This window comes from Schistocerca americana, chromosome 11 (genome assembly GCF_021461395.2).
Source record: "Schistocerca americana isolate TAMUIC-IGC-003095 chromosome 11, iqSchAmer2.1, whole genome shotgun sequence".
NCBI classification, from domain to species: domain Eukaryota; kingdom Metazoa; phylum Arthropoda; class Insecta; order Orthoptera; family Acrididae; genus Schistocerca; species Schistocerca americana.
In genome coordinates this window covers 24639663-24658803 of record NC_060129.1, presented here as the reverse complement: position 1 = coordinate 24658803, position 19141 = coordinate 24639663, and the positions used below count along the sequence as shown (strand labels likewise).

At 44.6% G+C, this 19141-nt stretch overlaps 1 protein-coding gene across 1 annotated transcript in view; it reads left to right on the top strand.

Annotated features, from left to right (window-relative positions):
• Positions 1–18276, top strand: part of LOC124553757 (speckle-type POZ protein-like) — an 86909-nt gene extending 68633 nt beyond the window's left edge. Inside the window, exons 2-3 of the mRNA XM_047127691.1 lie at positions 2788–3385; positions 17720–18276. Coding sequence (XP_046983647.1) covers positions 2799–3385; positions 17720–18194 — 1062 coding nt within the window. The 5' untranslated portion in view covers positions 2788–2798 and the 3' untranslated portion in view covers positions 18195–18276. The remainder of the gene's footprint in view (positions 1–2787; positions 3386–17719) is intronic.
• The last annotated feature ends 865 nt before the right edge of the window (positions 18277–19141 follow it).

Here is a 19141-nt window from a genome sequence, read left to right as displayed (position 1 = left end):
CACAATCGACATGTTTGGGCTGACGAGAATCCGCACGCAGTTGTGCAATCACTTCATCAACACAGATTTTCTGTGAACGTTTGGGCAGGCATTGTTGGTGATGTCTCGATTGGGCTCCGTGTTCTTCGACCTACGCTCAATGGAGCACGTTATCATGATTTCGTACGACATACTCTACCTGTGCTGTTAGAACATGTGCCTTTACAAGTACGACACAACATGTGGTTCGTGCACGATGGAGCTCCTGCACATTTCAGTCGAAGTGTTCGTACGCTTCTCAACAACAGATTCGGTGACCGATGGATTGGTAGAGGCGGATCAATTCCGTGGCCTCCACGCTCTCCTGACCTCAACCCTCTTGCCTTTCATTTATGGGGGCATTTGAAAGCTCTTGTCTACGCAACCCCGGTATCAAATGTAGAGACTCTTCGTGCTCGTATTGTGGACGGCTGTGATACAATACGCCATTCTCCAGGGCTGCATCAGCGCATCAGGGATTCCGTGCGACGGAGGGTGGATGCATGTATCCTCGATAACGGAGAACATTTTGAACATTTCCTGTAACAAAGTGTTTGAAGTCACGCTGGCACGTTCTCTTGCTGTGTTTTTCCATTTCATGATTAAAGTGATTTGAAGAGAAGTAATAAAATGAGCTCTAACATGGAAAGTAAGCGTTTCCGGACACATGTCCACATATTTTCTTTCTTTGTGTGTGAGGAATGTTTCCTGAAAGTTTGGCCTTACCTTTTTGTAACACTCTGTATACATTAACAGAAGGAAGTGCAAACTGTTTGCTGTACAGTAAGGGTCTCCAAACGTTTTAGTCTGCAGGCCACATTGATTCCTGTACGAAGTCAGAAGGGCCAAGAACTACCTAGTGGGATTAAAGAACCCCAGCACTCCATGGTCACCGTAATGTAAGGCTAAAGGAAAGATGTAATCGCATAAATCTAAGGTTGTGGGAATAGCTAGCACTGAAACGAACTACAATTTTTGTTTAATTAGATAATTTTGATTGGTGGATGTACCTGACCGAATTTCTGTCATTTTATTCTGGCGAATTTCACCGACAAAAAAGTATGTCACGAAGGCGTCCTGCAAAGTTAACGAAATCTCAGAATCATTGTTAGCAACACTATTACTACAAGACGTAACAGAGGTAGAGTATGTAACGCATTGTTATTTCAAGCATCGCAACAATAAGTTTAGTTATGTAGTCTTCTAGCGAGTAGCAGAGCCAGAGCATATATTTGATAGTTGTGTTGCGTGATTGTGTCTCTGTTGCGAGTGTCTCGCGAATTTTTTAGTGTTTTATGCGCTGTACTAGTAGGTGTGGGACAATTCAAAGTTTGAATTCGAAGAGACAAGGAAAATCTGAAAATCGAAATACGTAAAGAAAGTGAAACCTTGCTTAAGAAGCAGCATCTTCCATAATGATTGACTACTAAGGCTAGTCGCCGAAGTGGCGTCCATTTGAAAGACTTCCACCAGACGCGTGAGTAGAATAAAATGCAAAGAATTCTTTTACTTAAAATGTTTTCGCCAAACTTGTCTGTTAACCGTTTTTTTTTCACTATCGCTCGGAGAATGGTCTGTCTCTGTATTGTGGATAGCCATAAGTTTAACCATGACCGTCCGCCTTGTAAAGATAGAGCTCCGACATTGTCGCGGTGTATTGGTCGCGATAGGCCTCGAAACTCAATTGTTGGCATTATAGGTACCACCTCAAATACATCTACATCTACATGATTACTCTGCAATTCACATTTAACACCTAAACCTTTCTGTTCGATCTCTGATTTCTCTTATTTTATTTTGATGATCATTCCTACCTACGTAGGTTGAGCTCAACTAAATACTTTCGCAATCGGAAGAGAATGTTGGTGACTGAAATTTCGTAAATAGATCTCGCCGCGACGAAAAACGTCTTTGCTTTAATGACTTCCATCCCAACTCGCGTATCATATCTGCCACACTCTCTCCCCTATTACATGATAATACAAAACCAGCTGCCCTTTTTTGCACTCTTTCGATGTCCTCCGTCAATCCCACCTGGTAAGGAGCCCACACCGCGCAGCAATATTCTAACAGAGGAAGAACGAGTGTAGTGTAAGCTGTCTCTTTAGTGGACTTGTTGCATCTTCCAAGTGTCCTGCCAATGAAACGCAACCTTTGCCTCGCCTTCCTCACAATATTATCTATGTGGTCTTTCCAACTGAAGTAGTTCGTAATTTTAACACCCAGGTACTTAGTTGAATAGACAGCCTTGATAATTGTACTATTGATCGAGTAAGCGAATTCCGACGGATTTCTTTCGGAACTCTTGTGGATCACCTCACACTTTTCGTTATTTAGCGTCAACTGCCACCTGCCACACCATACGGCAATCTTTTCTAAATCGCTTTGCAACTGATACTGGTCTTCGGATCACCTTACTAGACGGTAAATTACAGTATCATCTGCGAACAACCTAAGAGAACTGATCAGATTGTCACCCAGGTCATTGATATAGATCAGGAACAGCTGAGGTCCCAGGACGCTTCCCTGGGGAACACCTGATATCACTTCAGTTTTACTCGACGATTTGCCGTCTATTACTACGAACTGCGACCTTCCTGACAGGAAATCACGAATCTAGTCTCACAACTGTCCAGTCGCGGGCCGGATACGAGGGATGTCCGGCCAGCTAACGTGGGCCGGTTTTGGCCCGCGGGCCGTAGTTTGGAGACCCCTGCTGTACAGCGTCACTGAGAAAATACCACCGCTGATATGCTGCGTATTTTTCAGGCTCGACCTAAATGGCGGATACGAAGCGTGAGGAAGGCAGCTTTGCAAGTGACATGCTGGCGCTGATGGAGTCCGGGGAAGGCGCTGACGTGACGCTGGTGGTCGGTGACTCGGAGTTGGCGGCCCACAGTCTGATTCTGGCAGCGAGGAGCCCAGTCTTTGCCGCCATGTTGCGGAGTGACATGCGCGAAGCCCTCAGCCGGCGCGTGGAGATAACCGACATGCAGGAAGCTGTAGTGCGCCAGATGGTGCTGTTCATGTACACGGAGACAGTGCCACAGCTGGGGAGCATGGCGGCCGAGCTGTTGGAGGCCGCCGAGAAGTACAACCTGCCGCTGCTGAAGAAGAGGTGCGAGGAGCAGCTGGCGCGGGACATCACCGTGGACAACGCCGCCGCCACCGCCGCCCTCGCCGTTCTGCACCGCTGTCCGGGACTGAAGACCGCCGCCGTGGAGTTTGTGGCCAGCCACCCTGCGGTCATGGCCACCACTGGCTGGACGCAGCTGCTGAGGGGGAGCGCAGACGCCGCAGCGGAGATCTGCAGGCAGTTGGCGGGGCTTCTGCCGCCAGCACCACAGCCGGCGGTGCTGGAAAACAGGTTGGGATAACGTCTGGCTGTGTGTGTGTGTGTGTGTGTGTGTGTGTGTGTGTGTGTGTTTTTGAAAGCTCCCCATACTACAATGAATTGGGCTCAGTACAACACCAAACAAGTCTTCAGAAACTGTGATTGCATGCTTCATGTAGAAAGGTCCCAATCCACAGGGTGGCGCACGAAATGTGTTATCAATTGTTTCTGTTGTGTACATAGTTCCGCGTAGTCAGCGTGTACACAACTTTCCCACTAGAGCGCGCCCCGCTAAGCACAACAGCGCAGGCGCAGCGCTCGTCCGTCTCCGCACTACGAGATGGCGCGGTCTTACGAGACGAACCAAATTCTGCTTCCGCCGATCCGCGTGTTAATATGTAACGCAGCCAATGAGGTTGCTGCTAACGTAGAACCTTTTCTCCTCGCGGATCACACTCGCGCAGTGATACCTGAACGCGCGAGGTATTATAACGAGTGTACAGACCTCCGATTAGTCAGTCTGCATTTGTCTGTACCAGTCTATAGTCAAGTTTCAGTCTGCGCCTAAAAAGATTATCATATTCCTGTACATAGCCATGAAGAGAAATGTATAGACACTTTGTCAAGTATCAGAGATATGTGAGAATAAGATTAACGTACCAAGACCAAAGGATTGTCAGTTGTAAATAGCATCCAGAATCAAGTTAAGTAAGGTCTATGCTTTTTATTATTTTAATAAACGTGTTTGAAAATTAATCAAGTTCTGTTTAAAGTTGGTCGCCGTCAATCTGCTACTCTAAGCGTGCAAGTGGCATTTCTATCGTCTGACCTAACGGCAGAAGATAAACACGCCACGATAAGACCACGAAACATATTGCTGACACTCGCCTACTTCGTTAGAGCGACAAGTCTGATGGTGTGTGTACCGAAGGTCTTACAGTACGCACACCACAGCTTCTTTCACGATTGACGACACACATTTTGGGGAGCAAAATAACTGATGATGGCCAAAGTAGAGAGGATATAAAATTTAGACTGACAATGGCAAGGAAAGCGTTTCTCAAGAAGAGAAATTTCTTAACATCGAAATAGATTTAAGTGTCAGGAAGTCGTTTCTGAAAGCATTTGTATGGAGTGTAGCCATATATGGAAGTGAAACATGGACGATAAATAGTTTGAACAAGAAGAGAATAGAAGCTTTCAAAATGTGGTGCTACAGAAGAATGCTGAAGATTAGATGGGTAGATCACATAACTAATGAGGAGGTATTGAAATGAATTGGGGAGAAGAGGAGTTTGTGGCACAACTTGACAAGAAGAAGGGATCAGTTGGTGGGACATATTCTGTGGCATCTAGGGATCACAAATTTAGTATTGGAGGGCAGCGTGGAGGGTAAAAATCGTAGAGGGAGACCAAGAGATGAATACACTAACCAGATTCAGAAGGATGTAGGTTGCAGTAGGTACTGGGAGATGAAAAAGCTTGCACAGGAGAGAGTAGCATGGAGAGCTGCATCAAACCAGTCTCAGGGCTGAAGACCACAACAACAACAACATTAGATATCCCGCTGGGATCTCTAACGCAGTACCAGCAGAGCTTGGAAAAAGAAATGAGTTCCTTATTTATATAAATGATATGCCCTCTAGTATTATGGGTAACTAAAATATTTCTGTTTGCTGATGACACTAGCTTGGTAGTAAAGGATGTTGTGTGCAACATTGACTCGGTTTCAAATAGTGCAGTACAATAAACTAACGTTAAATCACAGTAAGACTCAGTTTTTTACAGTTTCTAACACACAACTCAACAATACCTGACCTTTTAATCTCAGAGAATGGGCATATGATTAGTGAAACTGAACAGTTCAAATTTCTAGGTGTTCAGATAGATAGTAAGCTGTCGTGGAAAGCCCACGTTGAGGATCTTGTTCAAAGACTTAATTCTGCCATTTTTACTATTCGAACGGTATCAAAAGTGAATGATACTTCGACACGCAAATTAGTCTACTTTGCTTATTTTCATTCAATTTTGTCGTATGGTATTATATTTTTGCGGTAACTCCTCCCATTCTAGAAGGATATTTTTGGCTCAGAAACGGGCGGTTCGGGCAATAAGTGGTGTGAGTTCACGAACCTCTTGTCGACCTCTGTTCACGAGAGTCTGGGTATTTTGACATTGGCCTCTCAATACGTATATTCCTTATTGTCGTTTCTTGTTACCAATATTAGCTTATTCCCAAGAATAAGCAGCTTTCACTCGGTTAATACTCGGCAGAAATCAAACCTCCATTTGGATCGGACTTCCTTAACTCTTGTGCAAAAAGGTGTGCAGTATGCTGCTGCATCCGTTTTCAATAAGCTGCCACTCGAATTCAAAAATCTTGGCAGTAATCCACGCGCTTTCAAATCTAAGCTGAAGAGTTTCCTCATGGGTCACTCCTTCTATTCTGTCGAGGAGTTCCTTGAAAAATTAAGCTGATTCTTTTGTATTGCTGATAGCGTTTACTTACTTATGGAAAGAGTTTTTGTCAGGTTCATGAACATTTATTTTTATCTGTTATTACTTTTGTGTTGTAAGTTCATGTACTGACACGTTCCATGAACTTGGAGATTTCCTCCTCAATTTGGTCCTACGGAACTTGACGTGTAAATAATTTAAAAAAAAAAGGTGTAATTCACGATACTGCCGCTAGGAGACTAGTAAGCAGCAATGGCTGACAATGGAAGACTTACGACACAGCAACGATCAGCAATTGTGTTACTTTTTAATCAAACGAAAAGCCTTGTTGTGACTCACAGGCGTTGTCGACAACAGTTTAACACACGATGGGTCCCTTACGCCCTTGCAAGAAGACCATCCACAGGTTGTACGATAAATTTGTCCAGGATGGAACAGTATTGGAAGCGAAGCGACCTCGGCCTAAGCCTGTTTGTTCGCCGGAGAATATTGAAGCGGTACGAGTTGCTGAACAGACAAGTCCCGGGAAATCGTGTAGAAAGGCAGCAGTGCAACTGGGAATATCCAGACGCTCCGTTCAACGCATTCTTAAAAGTCACCTCCGTATGTTCCCATACAAGATGACCTGCGCACAGAAGCTCACTGAAGAACACGAGCAGCAGATACTACTGTTTGCTCAGTGGGCGGAGGATAGGGAAGAAACTCTCAACAACGTTTGGTTTTCAGACGAGGCGCATTTTCATTTAGGCGGTGTGGTTAAGAAACAAAATGTACGCTTTTGGGCCACTGAAAACCCACAAGTGCTTCATGAACGACATCATGCTCCGAGGATTACAGTGTGGGCAGCAATTTCCAGTCACGGACCCATTGTCTTTGAAGAAACTGTGAACAGCGAGCGCTATTTGAGCATGTTCCGCAATAGCTCCATTCCACAGCTTCTTGCTACTGCCTTGCCCTTCAACACGCGGTGGTTCGTGCAAGATGGAGTAAGGCCACATACCGCGAACACTGTGTTGGAGTTTTTACACGAGCATTTCGACATGCGGATCATTTCACTCAGGTTTCCAGGTCGCTTCAGTGGCGGACAAAATTGGCCCCCCAATAGCCCAGACCTCAATCAAATGCTTCAAATGGCTCTGAGCACTATGGGACTCAACTTCTGAGGTCATTAGTCCCCTAGAACTTAGAATTAGTTAAACTTAACTAACCCAAGGACATCACACACATCCATGCCCGAGGCAGGATTGGAACCTGCGACCGTAACGGTCTCGCGGTTCCAGACTGTAGCGCCTAGAACCGCACGGCCACTTCCGCCGGCAGACCTCAATCGATGTGAGTTTTTTCTTTGGGGGTACCTAAAGGAAAAAAATTTCCCGAAACGTCCACGTGATTTAATAGAGCTCAGAAGACATATTCTTCAAGCTTGCAGTGAAATTATGGAAGACATGTGCCGTAGGGTAATCACTAACTTCAGTGTTCGTTTGAAGCAAGTTAGGAAACGAAATGGTGGACATATTGAGCATGTGCTGAGTTTGAACAAATCTCCATGGACGGCTCTTCACTGTAGTATATGTTCCTTTCAAATTGTATTGACAATAAAGTTTGTATTCAAAAACCAAATGGTAACACATTTCGTGCGCCACCCTGTATGTGGCAATGTGGAACTGACTAGTGTACAACCTCGTCAATTAATTTAGCTCATCTGATTAGCCATCAGGAACAACTACTGTACACCCTTATGTGAGGGGTAGTCACTAAGCTCTAATAATCGCCTCTAAAGAGAAAAATTATGTAATTAATTTTTTGGTTGTTTGCACGTGTGCGCGCGCACTCCCCTGACTTAAGCCCTCGTGAGTTCAGCTCGATTTCTAAACTGAAGGAAACACTTCACAGCATCCGCTTCAGTACTGCTACAAATTCGTCCGGAAATAGACCGCGCCGCTCGAACTGTCAACACAACTGGCACTGCTAAAAGTATCCTACGACTTCCACATCGCTGGCAACGGGCTATACACAATGCTAAGTTCCAACCCTCGCACATTAACTCGCATTCTGATTCTCCATGAACCTTTTCTTCCAGTACCAGTCAGCCATCGAGCTGTCAGTCGTCACCGGCCCATCATTTTAGTTCATCATCTGGGGCTGTCCTTCATTGACAAAAATGGGAGTCATCTGTGCATGACCTCTGAACATCATAACCGCTTGAAGTGGTGATGGGTCAACCGAATGGTTTTAAAAAGGGATTGGCCAGTCAGTTGTTTTTCGTACAGAAGGTTTTCCATTTGAAAGAAGCAACCAAATAAAACTTATCTCTGTGCCCACATCAGCTATAGGAATGCTTATCACCCATTTCTGGGTTTGAGTGGTTTCATTAAATGTCAAACAATCGATTGACACAAGCGTTTGAGTAAACACATTCACGTAACAGGTTTGAGTATTTTCACTTGTGTAGTTCTTTAGCCTTTTTGGTTGTACATGAGCTATGACTGGCTGCCACCTTTCTTAGACACAAATAACGTATCTTTTTTGGTTGCCCCTTTCTTGGAGCGAAATAACGTATCCTATTTCAAAGGGAAAATAAAAAATATATTTCTAAAAACGAAGTATTTTCCAAATTTATATATTTACTTAATTTTATGGAGTGTAGCCATGTATGGAAGTGAAACATGGACGGTAAATAGTTTGGACAAGAAGAGAATAGAAGCTTTCGAAATGTGGTGCTACAGAAGAATGCTGAAGATCAGATGGGTAGATCACATAACTAATGAGGAGGTACTGAATAGGATTGGGGAGAAGAGGAATTTGTGGCTCAACTTGACCAGAAGAAGGGATCGGTTGGTAGGACATGTTCTGAGGCATCAAGGGATCACCAATTTAGTATTGGAGGGCAGCGTGGAGGGTAAAAATCGTAGGGGGAGACCAAGAGATGAATACACTAAGCAGATTCGGAAGGATGTAGGTTGCAGTAGGTACTGGGAGATGAAGAAGCTTGCACAGGATAGAGTAGCATGGAGAGCTGCATCAAACCAGTCTCAGGACTGAAGACCACAACAACAACAACCTAATTTTTCTTACTTCTGGTATTAAATATCAATACTTGGTAGGTTTTAAAAGTACAATACCTGGGGCTACATTTTAAATTCATGTTTAAACAAATGAAACATTTTTTATCTACAGTAACTGAATTTTTGCCCCCCCCCCCCCCTCTCTCTCTCTCTCTCTCTCTCTCTCTCTCTCTCTCTCTCTCTCTCTCTCTCTCTCTCGATTTTCACCCGTCACAGTTAATTCTCTTTCGGTAAATTCTGGGATGACATAATTTGTTTGATTGCGCTTTTCAAGCTTAGTCACTTGCTGGAAGATCTTTTTTCGCGAGAAATACTTGTCGTTATTTGTTAATTTTTTTGAAGTTCTTTAATTGATACAGTTTCAGGATATGAATCATGTTTGCAATACTGTATACCACACTGAATTTATTTTGAGGATTCTTTCTTATCGAATCATATGCTTTCTTCTGTTCACATGCTACTGAGCATTACAGCATTCTGATCCAGTCGCAAAGTTCACGATTATTTCTAAACATCGACAAAAAATTGAACAAATTGCTACTTATTTCCCCCATTAAAAAGTAAACATAAAAAAGACAATAGCAGTGACAGGAGTTAAAACAGTGTACAGCCGATTACAATAATTTAACAGTGCCAAAACGAGCGAAACTTTCTGCTCATAACTGAATGTGGCAAGGGTCAGGTGATTCCAGTTGTGTCTTCCAGTCAATAGTACCTCTTCATGGGTGTGAAATGTTATACCTTCTACTTTTCAGGGGGTGTAAAATGCAGGCATGTTGTGTGCATGGGTATGATTTGTACATACATACCTGATAATATAACTTTCAGCACATTATGTTTGTCTTCCATATGTATAAATAGCTAAATAATTACGTGCTAGATACAAATGAATTTTAATAAATGGACATTATCACACCTTTTCAACAAAACGGAATGCCATCGGTCACGAAAATATGGCGATATTCTTTCCTTCTTCCTGTATCCCAAATGCAACTTTTATGCTCAAATTTCTACTGCCAGGAATACATCAGCTTAATTAGTTATGTGTTATCTGCAGCTGGAAGAACTTAGTTCGCAGCATTATATTAATCAGTTGTAAATCATGAGAAGACTGGTTTCTCCCACAACAATGAATAGATAGTTTAGTCAACTAAAATACTAAAGTGTGGTTGTTTGAGTTGAAACGAACGAATCAGTCTATATTTGGTAGCTCGCATAAACTGGTTTCACGTAAAATAATGAATGAATAATTGAATCAATACGTAAAACAACTAAATGAGTCGATTGTCTTCCAGCAACCAACTGAATCGACAGTCTTCATTCGGTTGTTCCTATCACTAGTTTCTAGCTGCATCAAACCAGTCTACAGTCCGAAGACGACGACGACGACAACAAGTGTATGTCACAAATGTAAACATGATTTGAAATCACTGGACTGAAGAAATAGAATTTTTTCGCTAGTCATGCCATGCAAGTACTTACACTGGAATCTTGGGGGGGGGGGGGGGGGGACGATTTTATAAAACATATTTCTGCCGAAGTTGATAGAAGACACAGCTGTAGTTCACAATGTTACGAAATACGTTACATATACTCGAAAACATTTGAAAATTCTGTAAAATATATTTTTTACCAGGTAAATATGAAATAAAATTAGGGAGTAATTGTTTCTGAATGAGGATACCCGTGCTACAAATTTGCAGGAAGCGCAAGTTAGAATTGGCGATATGGTACAAATTGTTCACCGATCAACAATTGTTCAAAAACTCGCGATATCACGGTATGCACAAAGCTTGACACAATCAGTGAAGGATTATGGGAAAACTAGAAGAACCATAAAATACTGTAAGGCAGAATTTCAAATTGAACTTATCTGACGCATGCAGTCTCACTAAAAGTGAAATTCGGTTATCTGCTGATGTGTGTATATAAATGTGGGAAATACAGACTTTTTACTCACAAAGAGAGGCCACGATATTGCGATCACAGCTTTACTTCAAACATTGTACACCTTTAGTATGTCTGTAAAACATGTATCTGTGCGTGGGGCTGACACTAGTGTGCTAAAAATGATCGCTGTAGCGTCGGTATATCACGGACAAAAACGAGAATCATAGGAAAACAACAAGGCACGTTTTATGTGGGGTAAGGGGTTAGTGTTGGAGCCTCATATGACAAATGTGTATGAAGTGAGTGTTGACTTAATTTGTAGTCTAGATTTTTTGTCACTGGTCACATTATTTAATTTGACATTTGAGAGATAATAATTTTAAAAAAAACCACGTGTATTTGCATGAAGTTTTAGTGAATTTCATGTTATTTGACTACTTACTATTTTAATGAAATTAAGTTATTATTTATAACTATCCACAAGTAAACGAAGAAATGCGTAGAATTCTGCTGAAAATATATGCCTATCGTGATTTGCAAAATCCCTTATACACGCAATGTGGTAAGGTACCCGGGACTACTCTGCACTTTTTTGATGCTTCGAGCTGCAGACACACAGCCAGACTCCATTTGGCAGTTAACCTGCGTAGTGGTGAGACGTTGCTTTTGCAGCGAGAACAATTAGTGTAGGTGCAAATCTTTTGAATATCGCAGAATTTACAGTCGTACTACAAAAGTGAAGCTCGAGTCGGACTCGAACCATCGAACCTAATACACGTTCGTGTTACCGCAGATCACGTAAGAAACAGATTGACCGTCCTTAGGGCAGAACAGGCAACCGTCTGTCAACAGACGTCGCAGGCGACGCTCCAATGCTAACTGACCTGTCCATGTCACGGAATTGGCAACGCTGTATCTTCGGTGACGTGAATGACGCTCATCTGCGTTCGGCTAGAGCTCTGCGCGCGAAATGCATTCGTCACACTGCTGACTGTAGACCATGATCGGCTGTGGTTTTTCCCGAGTTTTCAATCTAAGAATGTAGACTAGCTCCTGTAATTCTACAAACCAAGTTTATTTCGCTCCCTGCCCACCCACAAACTCCTCTTCCTCCACACCCTCCGTCAGCACCGCGTGGATGCCTTCGTCCTAAATGAAACCTTCCTTCAACCCCGTATCTCCGTCTCCACGGCTCCTTACACCCTACACCGCACCGATAACCCGTACCCTTTGGCGCGTGGCGGAGTTGCTATAGGCCACCTCAAGCACCTCCCTGTCCAGCCCCAACCTCTCCTTATCAATCCTGCCGAGCATCTCACCCTCAGCCTCTTGTTCCCCAACCTTACCATCACCTGTGCCACCATTTATGTCAGCCCTCGCACCCCCATCCCGTACCGTTTCCTGGCCCACATTGACCGCACCTTCTCCACCTACGTGATTGCCGCCGACCTCAATATCCACAGCAGTGATCCTGCCAACCTCCAGAGGTGGCATCAGTTTCTCACCACTCTCCAGGGAGACCTGGTTCCCCTGCCTCAACACACCCGACCCGAATCCAACACCACTCCTGATGTGGTCCTTGCCTCTCCCAACCTCCTTGGGCGCATCACCGCAGATGTCCTTGACCTCATTGGCAGTGACCATGCTCCTGTTCTCCTCACTATCTCTAATGGTCGCCATCCCCGCAACGCTCCTCGCCCTGATGTCCCTCCTAAACTTGTCCATGATTACTCCCGTGCCAACTGGGATGCCTACCAGGACTCCATTCACACCCAGGTTGATGGCCACGACCTTACCCTCCATTCTCCTGATGACATCTCTCACACTGCTGCCTTCCTGCACCAGACCTTGTCTGACGCCGTCGCCACCCGTATCCCCACCAAAGCCATCCACCCTCACCGCCCCACCCTGCCTCCACAGGCCGTCCTTCTCCTTCGAGAGTCCCGCCACCTCTACCGCTCTTTTCTCCGCACTCGTGACCGGGATACACTTACCCGCCACCGGCAAGTACGACGACACATCCGCAACCTGCTTGTTGCGAAGAAACGCCATGCCTGGCGCCGGACATGTACACAACTCAACACCACACTCCCCATAAACTCTTCCAAGTATTGGTCTGCTTTCCACCGCCTTACTGGGAACCGCCCCACCCCCCAGTACCCTCTCCTTCTTAATGACCGTCCCTTTCCTGACAACCTCAGTAAGGCCAACCACTTTGCCTCCTACCTCTGATGTTTTTTCCTTCCCAGATGATCCCCACTTTGATTATTCCCTCTTCCCTGATGTCATGGACCGTACGAATACCTCTGTTCCTCCCCTTGCTCCTAGCTTCCAGTACTTGGGCCACACCCCACCATCTGCACTTAACACTCCCATCACTACACAGGACATCAGCCTCACACTCCGCACTAAACACAACACTGCTCCCGGCCACGACTGCATTACCTACCGCCACCTCAAACACTGCCCTCCCTCCTTCCTTTCCATCCTTGCCACCCTCTACAATGTCATCCTTGCCACTGGCTTCTATCCTCACCTGTGGAAAACCTCCCGTATCCTGATGTTCTCCAAACCCAACAAGCCTCCATCTGATGCCTCTTCCTATCGTCCTATCTGTCTCACATCGGTGTTCAGCAAGCTCTTGGAATCCATCCTTTCACGGGACATCCATCTCCACCTCCACCAAAACCACCTCCTCCCAAACACGCAATGTGGCTTTCGACCTTCCTTCTCTGCTGATGACCAACTCCTCCGCCTCACTCACCTCCTCTCCCTCCAGCTTAACTCCCGTCGCTACGCCATTTTTGTCTCACTTTGACCTCGAAAAGGCCTACGACCGTGTCTGGCATCTCGGTCTCCTGTTTAAACTCCAAACCTACGCCCTTCCTATCAACTACATCCGTCTGGTGGCCTCCTTCCTCTCCCACCGCCCCTCCTATGTTACCATCCATAATGCCAATTCCCACACCTTCTACCCCTCTGCAGGTGTGCCCCAGGGCTCTGTCCTCTCCCCTCTCCTCTACCTCCTGCACACGGCAGATATGCCCCAACCCCCCTCCCCTCCAGTACACCTCTTGCAATATGCTGATGACACCGGATTCCTCGCCCTCGCTCCTACCCTCCAACGGTCCCAACGCCTTCTCCAGAATCACCTTGACCTTTTTGCTGCATGGTGTAACCAGTGGCTCCTGAAACGCAATCCTTCCAAGACCCAGGCTGTCGCTAGGTGTGAATTTTATGTCTCTTGCGAACAGAATCCAGACTGTCGCCGTGTTTTTTAATTGTCTGTCTATTGTTTTACTTGTCTGCTTCGTATGTATTTTATTAGCATCATCATCCGTCTGTTCTTTGTTTTAAGTTCCACGATTTCTTTTCGCCATGTTACTCTTCAAGTCTCCGATTTTATCGCCTGTTTTTATTATTTTATTCTCTTCATCTTTCTCACAAAGTCTGTAGGCTGAAGAGCGGCATACTAAGCTGCTGCGAGCCCGCCCCCTTCGGGGGGAATTGAAATTCAATAAAGGAAAAAAAATTCTCGCGAGTTACTGTTTAAATGCAGAGTGTTTTGCAGTCGCATAGGTCTTACACTCGCCTTCCATGCCGTCTATTTCCTCTGTGCTATACAGCTCTTCTGATACGAATTATGGAGGTAAAAAAGATCTCCACGTGCCGATTAACACTAGAAAGTTTTCAAAATCCGCACTCGGTTATGATGCGAATTAAGGCTGGACATATTTCAGTGACAGTCATTTCAAATTTAAATTCTTTTACTTTGCATGTAACTTATCGTAAATGATATACGAGTGGCACAAAACGATGAATTTTGGATTGTTGTTGAAAGGGGGGCTGCAAACGCGGTAATATACAAGTGAAAGCGTGTTTTTCGAGTATATTTTGGCGGTGTCAACTTTGAAGGGCCACAGATGGCAAACCACAATCACGTTAAAAATTTACTTTCCACAGTTTAAAGATAACCCGCAAATATTCGCAACAGACGTACGCTCTTATCTGCAGCACAGTTACTACTGGGGATATCCGCACTAGCGCAGACCTGTTACTATAAGTAGTGTTGGTTTCGAGTGAAAGCTGTGTGAGGATTATTAGCGCACAGATAAAAAAAAATAAAATAGGCAGCGTCTATAGTTTCCACTCGTTCACTTTGCTCGCTCTAGTATATACTAGGATTTAGAGGGACCGATGACCTAGCAGTTAGATGAGGGCTATCATTCTTTTATTTCACTGTTGCTATTTCAGCTTTAGAGCCATTTTCAAGTACAAAGGGAAAGGTCTTGTAGGGTAATGCTTCTTAAATTGTTTACCAAATGTTACCACACTATGCTTTGCATTTCGTTATCCGTATCTTATATTGGTTTCAGTTTTCACATTGCACACAAAAATGCCTCTACAGCCAAAATTACGATAGTGAATAAATAGTTTAAAAAAAGTCCAAATCGCAGCAAAGATTTCATTTAAAAATTGTATGATACGATTCTTGTACAGGAAGGGCTGCCACTTTATATCAGAATATAAGATCGACAAATTTAGATACGATACAATGCTTAGGGCTCTTTATTAATTCTTACTCGTACCTAATTTATTGATTTACCTGAACTTAAAATCCACTTCCGTACCTTTCTTTATCTTCGACGGGAAATCTGAACACTGTTAGTTCAGGATTTGTCCGTCTTCTCCTTCCACAGTTGATACACTCGCAGACCCTCGGCATGACGACTCGATCCACTACCACCGGTATGTCAGAAACTGCTGTACTTCACAGACGCCAAATGGTGGAAAGCTGCACGCGTTCGGACCATGTTGCCACATATTTCACAGAACGGAGTGCCATCTAGTGGTTGGTGCCACAAGTAAGGGTGTGACGCTGTTGCCGCGTGGTGGCCGTTCCCTGACAAGGGTTGCCTGCTAGACCAAGCGACCGGGCAATCTGTTTCTTACGTGATCTGGGGTGTTACGATGCTCGAACTCTAAACGTCTGGCAACTACACACAGATGTATCAGATAATTAGGTGCGGAAAACTTCTCTTGCTACTTTCGTGGAATTGCCAGAGCAGTGCATCTTCCTACTTCCACGTTATGTTGTGTTAATAGCCTACTAAAAATGTACAAAACTTGAAGTAAATCCGTGCTTCCACTGTTGTCGCCTCCCTTGTTAGCCACATTTCTAACACTGACGCTAGCCTGCTAAAAATGATCGCTGTAGCGCCGGTTCATCACAGACAAAAACGAGAATCACAGGAAAACAACAAGGCACGTTTTATGTGGGGAAAGTAATGTACGAGGTCTGTCTGACAGGTATTCGACCTTTGATTTTTTTCCCCCCGCAAAATAGGGACGATAGCGCGGCGCCACTGTACACAGTAAAGGAAGAGAGACCTTTATGCGCATGCGTGAATTTTGTCCCCGCTTTCCAGCACGTCAGGCGCTGAGTGAGGTTCTACACAACGTGTTCGTCGGATTACCGATTCTCTCAAGATGACTGAACGTGTTGAGCAAAGATACTGCATCAAATTTTGTTCAAAGCTTGCTGATTCTCAAAGCGAGACAATTCACAAGATTTAGAAGGTGTTTCGAGAAGGTGCGATGGGTTCGACACAAATTAAGGAGTGGTTCAACCGATTCAAAAATGGCCGCCTGACACTGGAGAGCGACCAGCGTTCTGTCAGTCCCCACACTGCTCGGAGTGCAGCTGTTGTTGAGAGGGTGCAACATTTGGTGGTTTCAGATCGTCAGTTGACCGTGCACGAGATTGCCCGAGAGGTTGGAGTGGGTAAAGATTCTGCACATGCAATTTTGCGTCATTATTTGAACTTTCACTGAGTGGCTGCGAAAGTCGTGCCCAAGTTGTTGTCTCTGGAAGAAAAAGTTCTCCGTTTTGACGTTGCACAGGACCTTCTGCACACCACCAGCACTTATCCTGGGTTCCTGAACACTGTGATAACTGGAGATGAGTCACGGGTGTACGGGTACGACCCAGAAACAAGAAGACAGTCGTCGCGATGGAAGCATCCCGAGTCTCCGAGGCTGAAGAAAGTGCGGCAGGTGCGTGGATGATGCTGACTGTCTTCTTTGATGTCCGTGGAATTGTGCATCACGAATACACACCGGAAGGACAAACAGTGACAAAGGAGTACTATCAAGATGTTCTCTGGCGACTCCGAGACGCAGTTCGGCGCAAGAGGCCAGCTGTGTGTACAGTGAAAAACTAGCGACTGCATCACGACGACGCCCCCAGACATTCATCCCACTTCATGCATAATTTCTAGACCAATCATGGAATTACAGCCGTTCGCCAACCTCCATACTTTCCAGACATGGCTCCTTGCGATTTCTGGTTGTTTCCAAAACTGAAGACGCCACTGAAAGGACCCTGTTCTGAGAGTAGAGAAGAGATAATGTGGAACACGACGACTGAGCTGAACACCATTCCAAAAGAAGACTTCCAAAGGTGTTTCTGGCAGTGGAAGGATCGGTGGGCTAAGTGTGTGCAAGCACAAGGGGCCTAGTTTGAAGGGGATTAGGGTCCCAACCCCGTCAGGTATTCGAAACATTTTTTTATGGCCAAAGGTCGGATACTTTCTAGACAGGCCTTGTATATTAAGAAAGAGGGGGTAAAAACAGTCTTAGATGGGTGTGGAGAAGGGAAGAGGAGACAGGGAAAGATGAGATGTCCAATCCCAGAAAGTTTTCAGACAGGCTGCAGAAGAAATGGAGACACGAAGGACCTGCTAACATAACAGAAAGCGTGTGATATGTGGAGTGCTAATCCAGGTTCTTATAGGTTGCTCTTATTTTTTATACAAATATCATCCTCAGTTAAGTTGACCTGCTGTTTTCAACACAAAAAGCAACAGCTGTGTGTGTCAGCTCTGCATACTGTGTTTATGCCATGTGATTATTGTTGCAGCAAATGATGGAGCAATTATACTGTGCATTGCAGGATCTTATCCACAGATGAGAAGCAGAAGCTGGGACTGCGTCTGGCAGAGGCAGCAAAACGTGGAAATGTGTTGGAGGTACGGCAGCTGCTGGCCATGGGTGCACCACTTGATGGGAGGACCACTCTCGGGAATACTGCACTGCACTGTGCAGTACTAAACAAGCAAGTGGAAGTTGTCAAGTGCCTTCTCGATGCTGGAGCTGACGTCAGAGCCACCGACTCGTGTCTGCAGACACCTCTGCACACCGCCGCATCGATATTTGACCAGAAGGTTATGTGTATACTCATAGCGGCATCAGCACCTCTAGACGCTAAGGATCGTTGGGGCAAGACACCGCTCCACTGGGCTGCAGAATCGAATGTACAAGCTGTGAAGACACTGCTGATGGCTGGTGCTAGCACGGACATAAAGAATTACAATGGGAAGATACCTGCAAAGGTAGCAACCGCAGAAACAAAACCAATGTTTAAGTAATAGCAAATCTCATATATTGATCAACTTTCATTCCTTTAGTTGTATGGCTCTAAATTTTACAATAAACCATTTTTGAAGATTTTCTTTTTCAGGTACTACATTCCAACTGATATTACCCACATAGTTAGGGTATTCACAAAACATGTGCACTATATCAAGTAAATATAAATTCCCACGTTAACATTTTTCAAATGAGAAAACTCTCAAAATTGTGTGGCACTACAAGGACAATTTAACACTAAATACTTTATTTCAGTGACGTTTGCACATTCACACAGAATTTTGTGGTCCATGACACTTGAGTGCATTAAATATACATGCAATGTTAGATGTAGTTGAGATGAAAATTAGGCAAGTACAGGGGGTACTAACAATCTGCAATTGTTTGCCGATGATGCTGTGGTGTACCGTAAGGTGTCAAAGCTGAGTGACTGTAGGAAGATACGAGACAACTTGGACAATATTTCCAGTTAGTGTGATGAAAGGTAGCTAGCCCTAAATGTGGAAAAATGTAAGTTAATGTGGATGAATATGGGGAGCAAACCTATAATGTTTGTATATGGTATTACTAGTATCCTGCTTGACACAGTCAAGTCGTTTAAATATCTGGGCATAATGTTACAAAGCGATATGAGATGGAATGAGCATGTGGGAACTGTGGTAGGGAAGGAAAATGGTCGACTTAAGTTTATTGGGAGAATTTTAGGAAAGAGTGGTTCAGCTGTGTCGGAGACGGCGTATAGGACACTGGTGTGACCCGTTCTTGGGTGCTGCTCCAGCGTTTGGGGTGTGTGTCAGGTTGTACTGAAGGAAGGCATCAAAGCAATTCAGAGGCAGACTGCTAGATTTGTTACTGGCAGGGTTGAACAAAACACAAGTGCTACGGAGACACTTTGGGAACTCAGATGGGAATCCGTGGAGGAAAGGTGATGTTCTTTTCAAGAAAC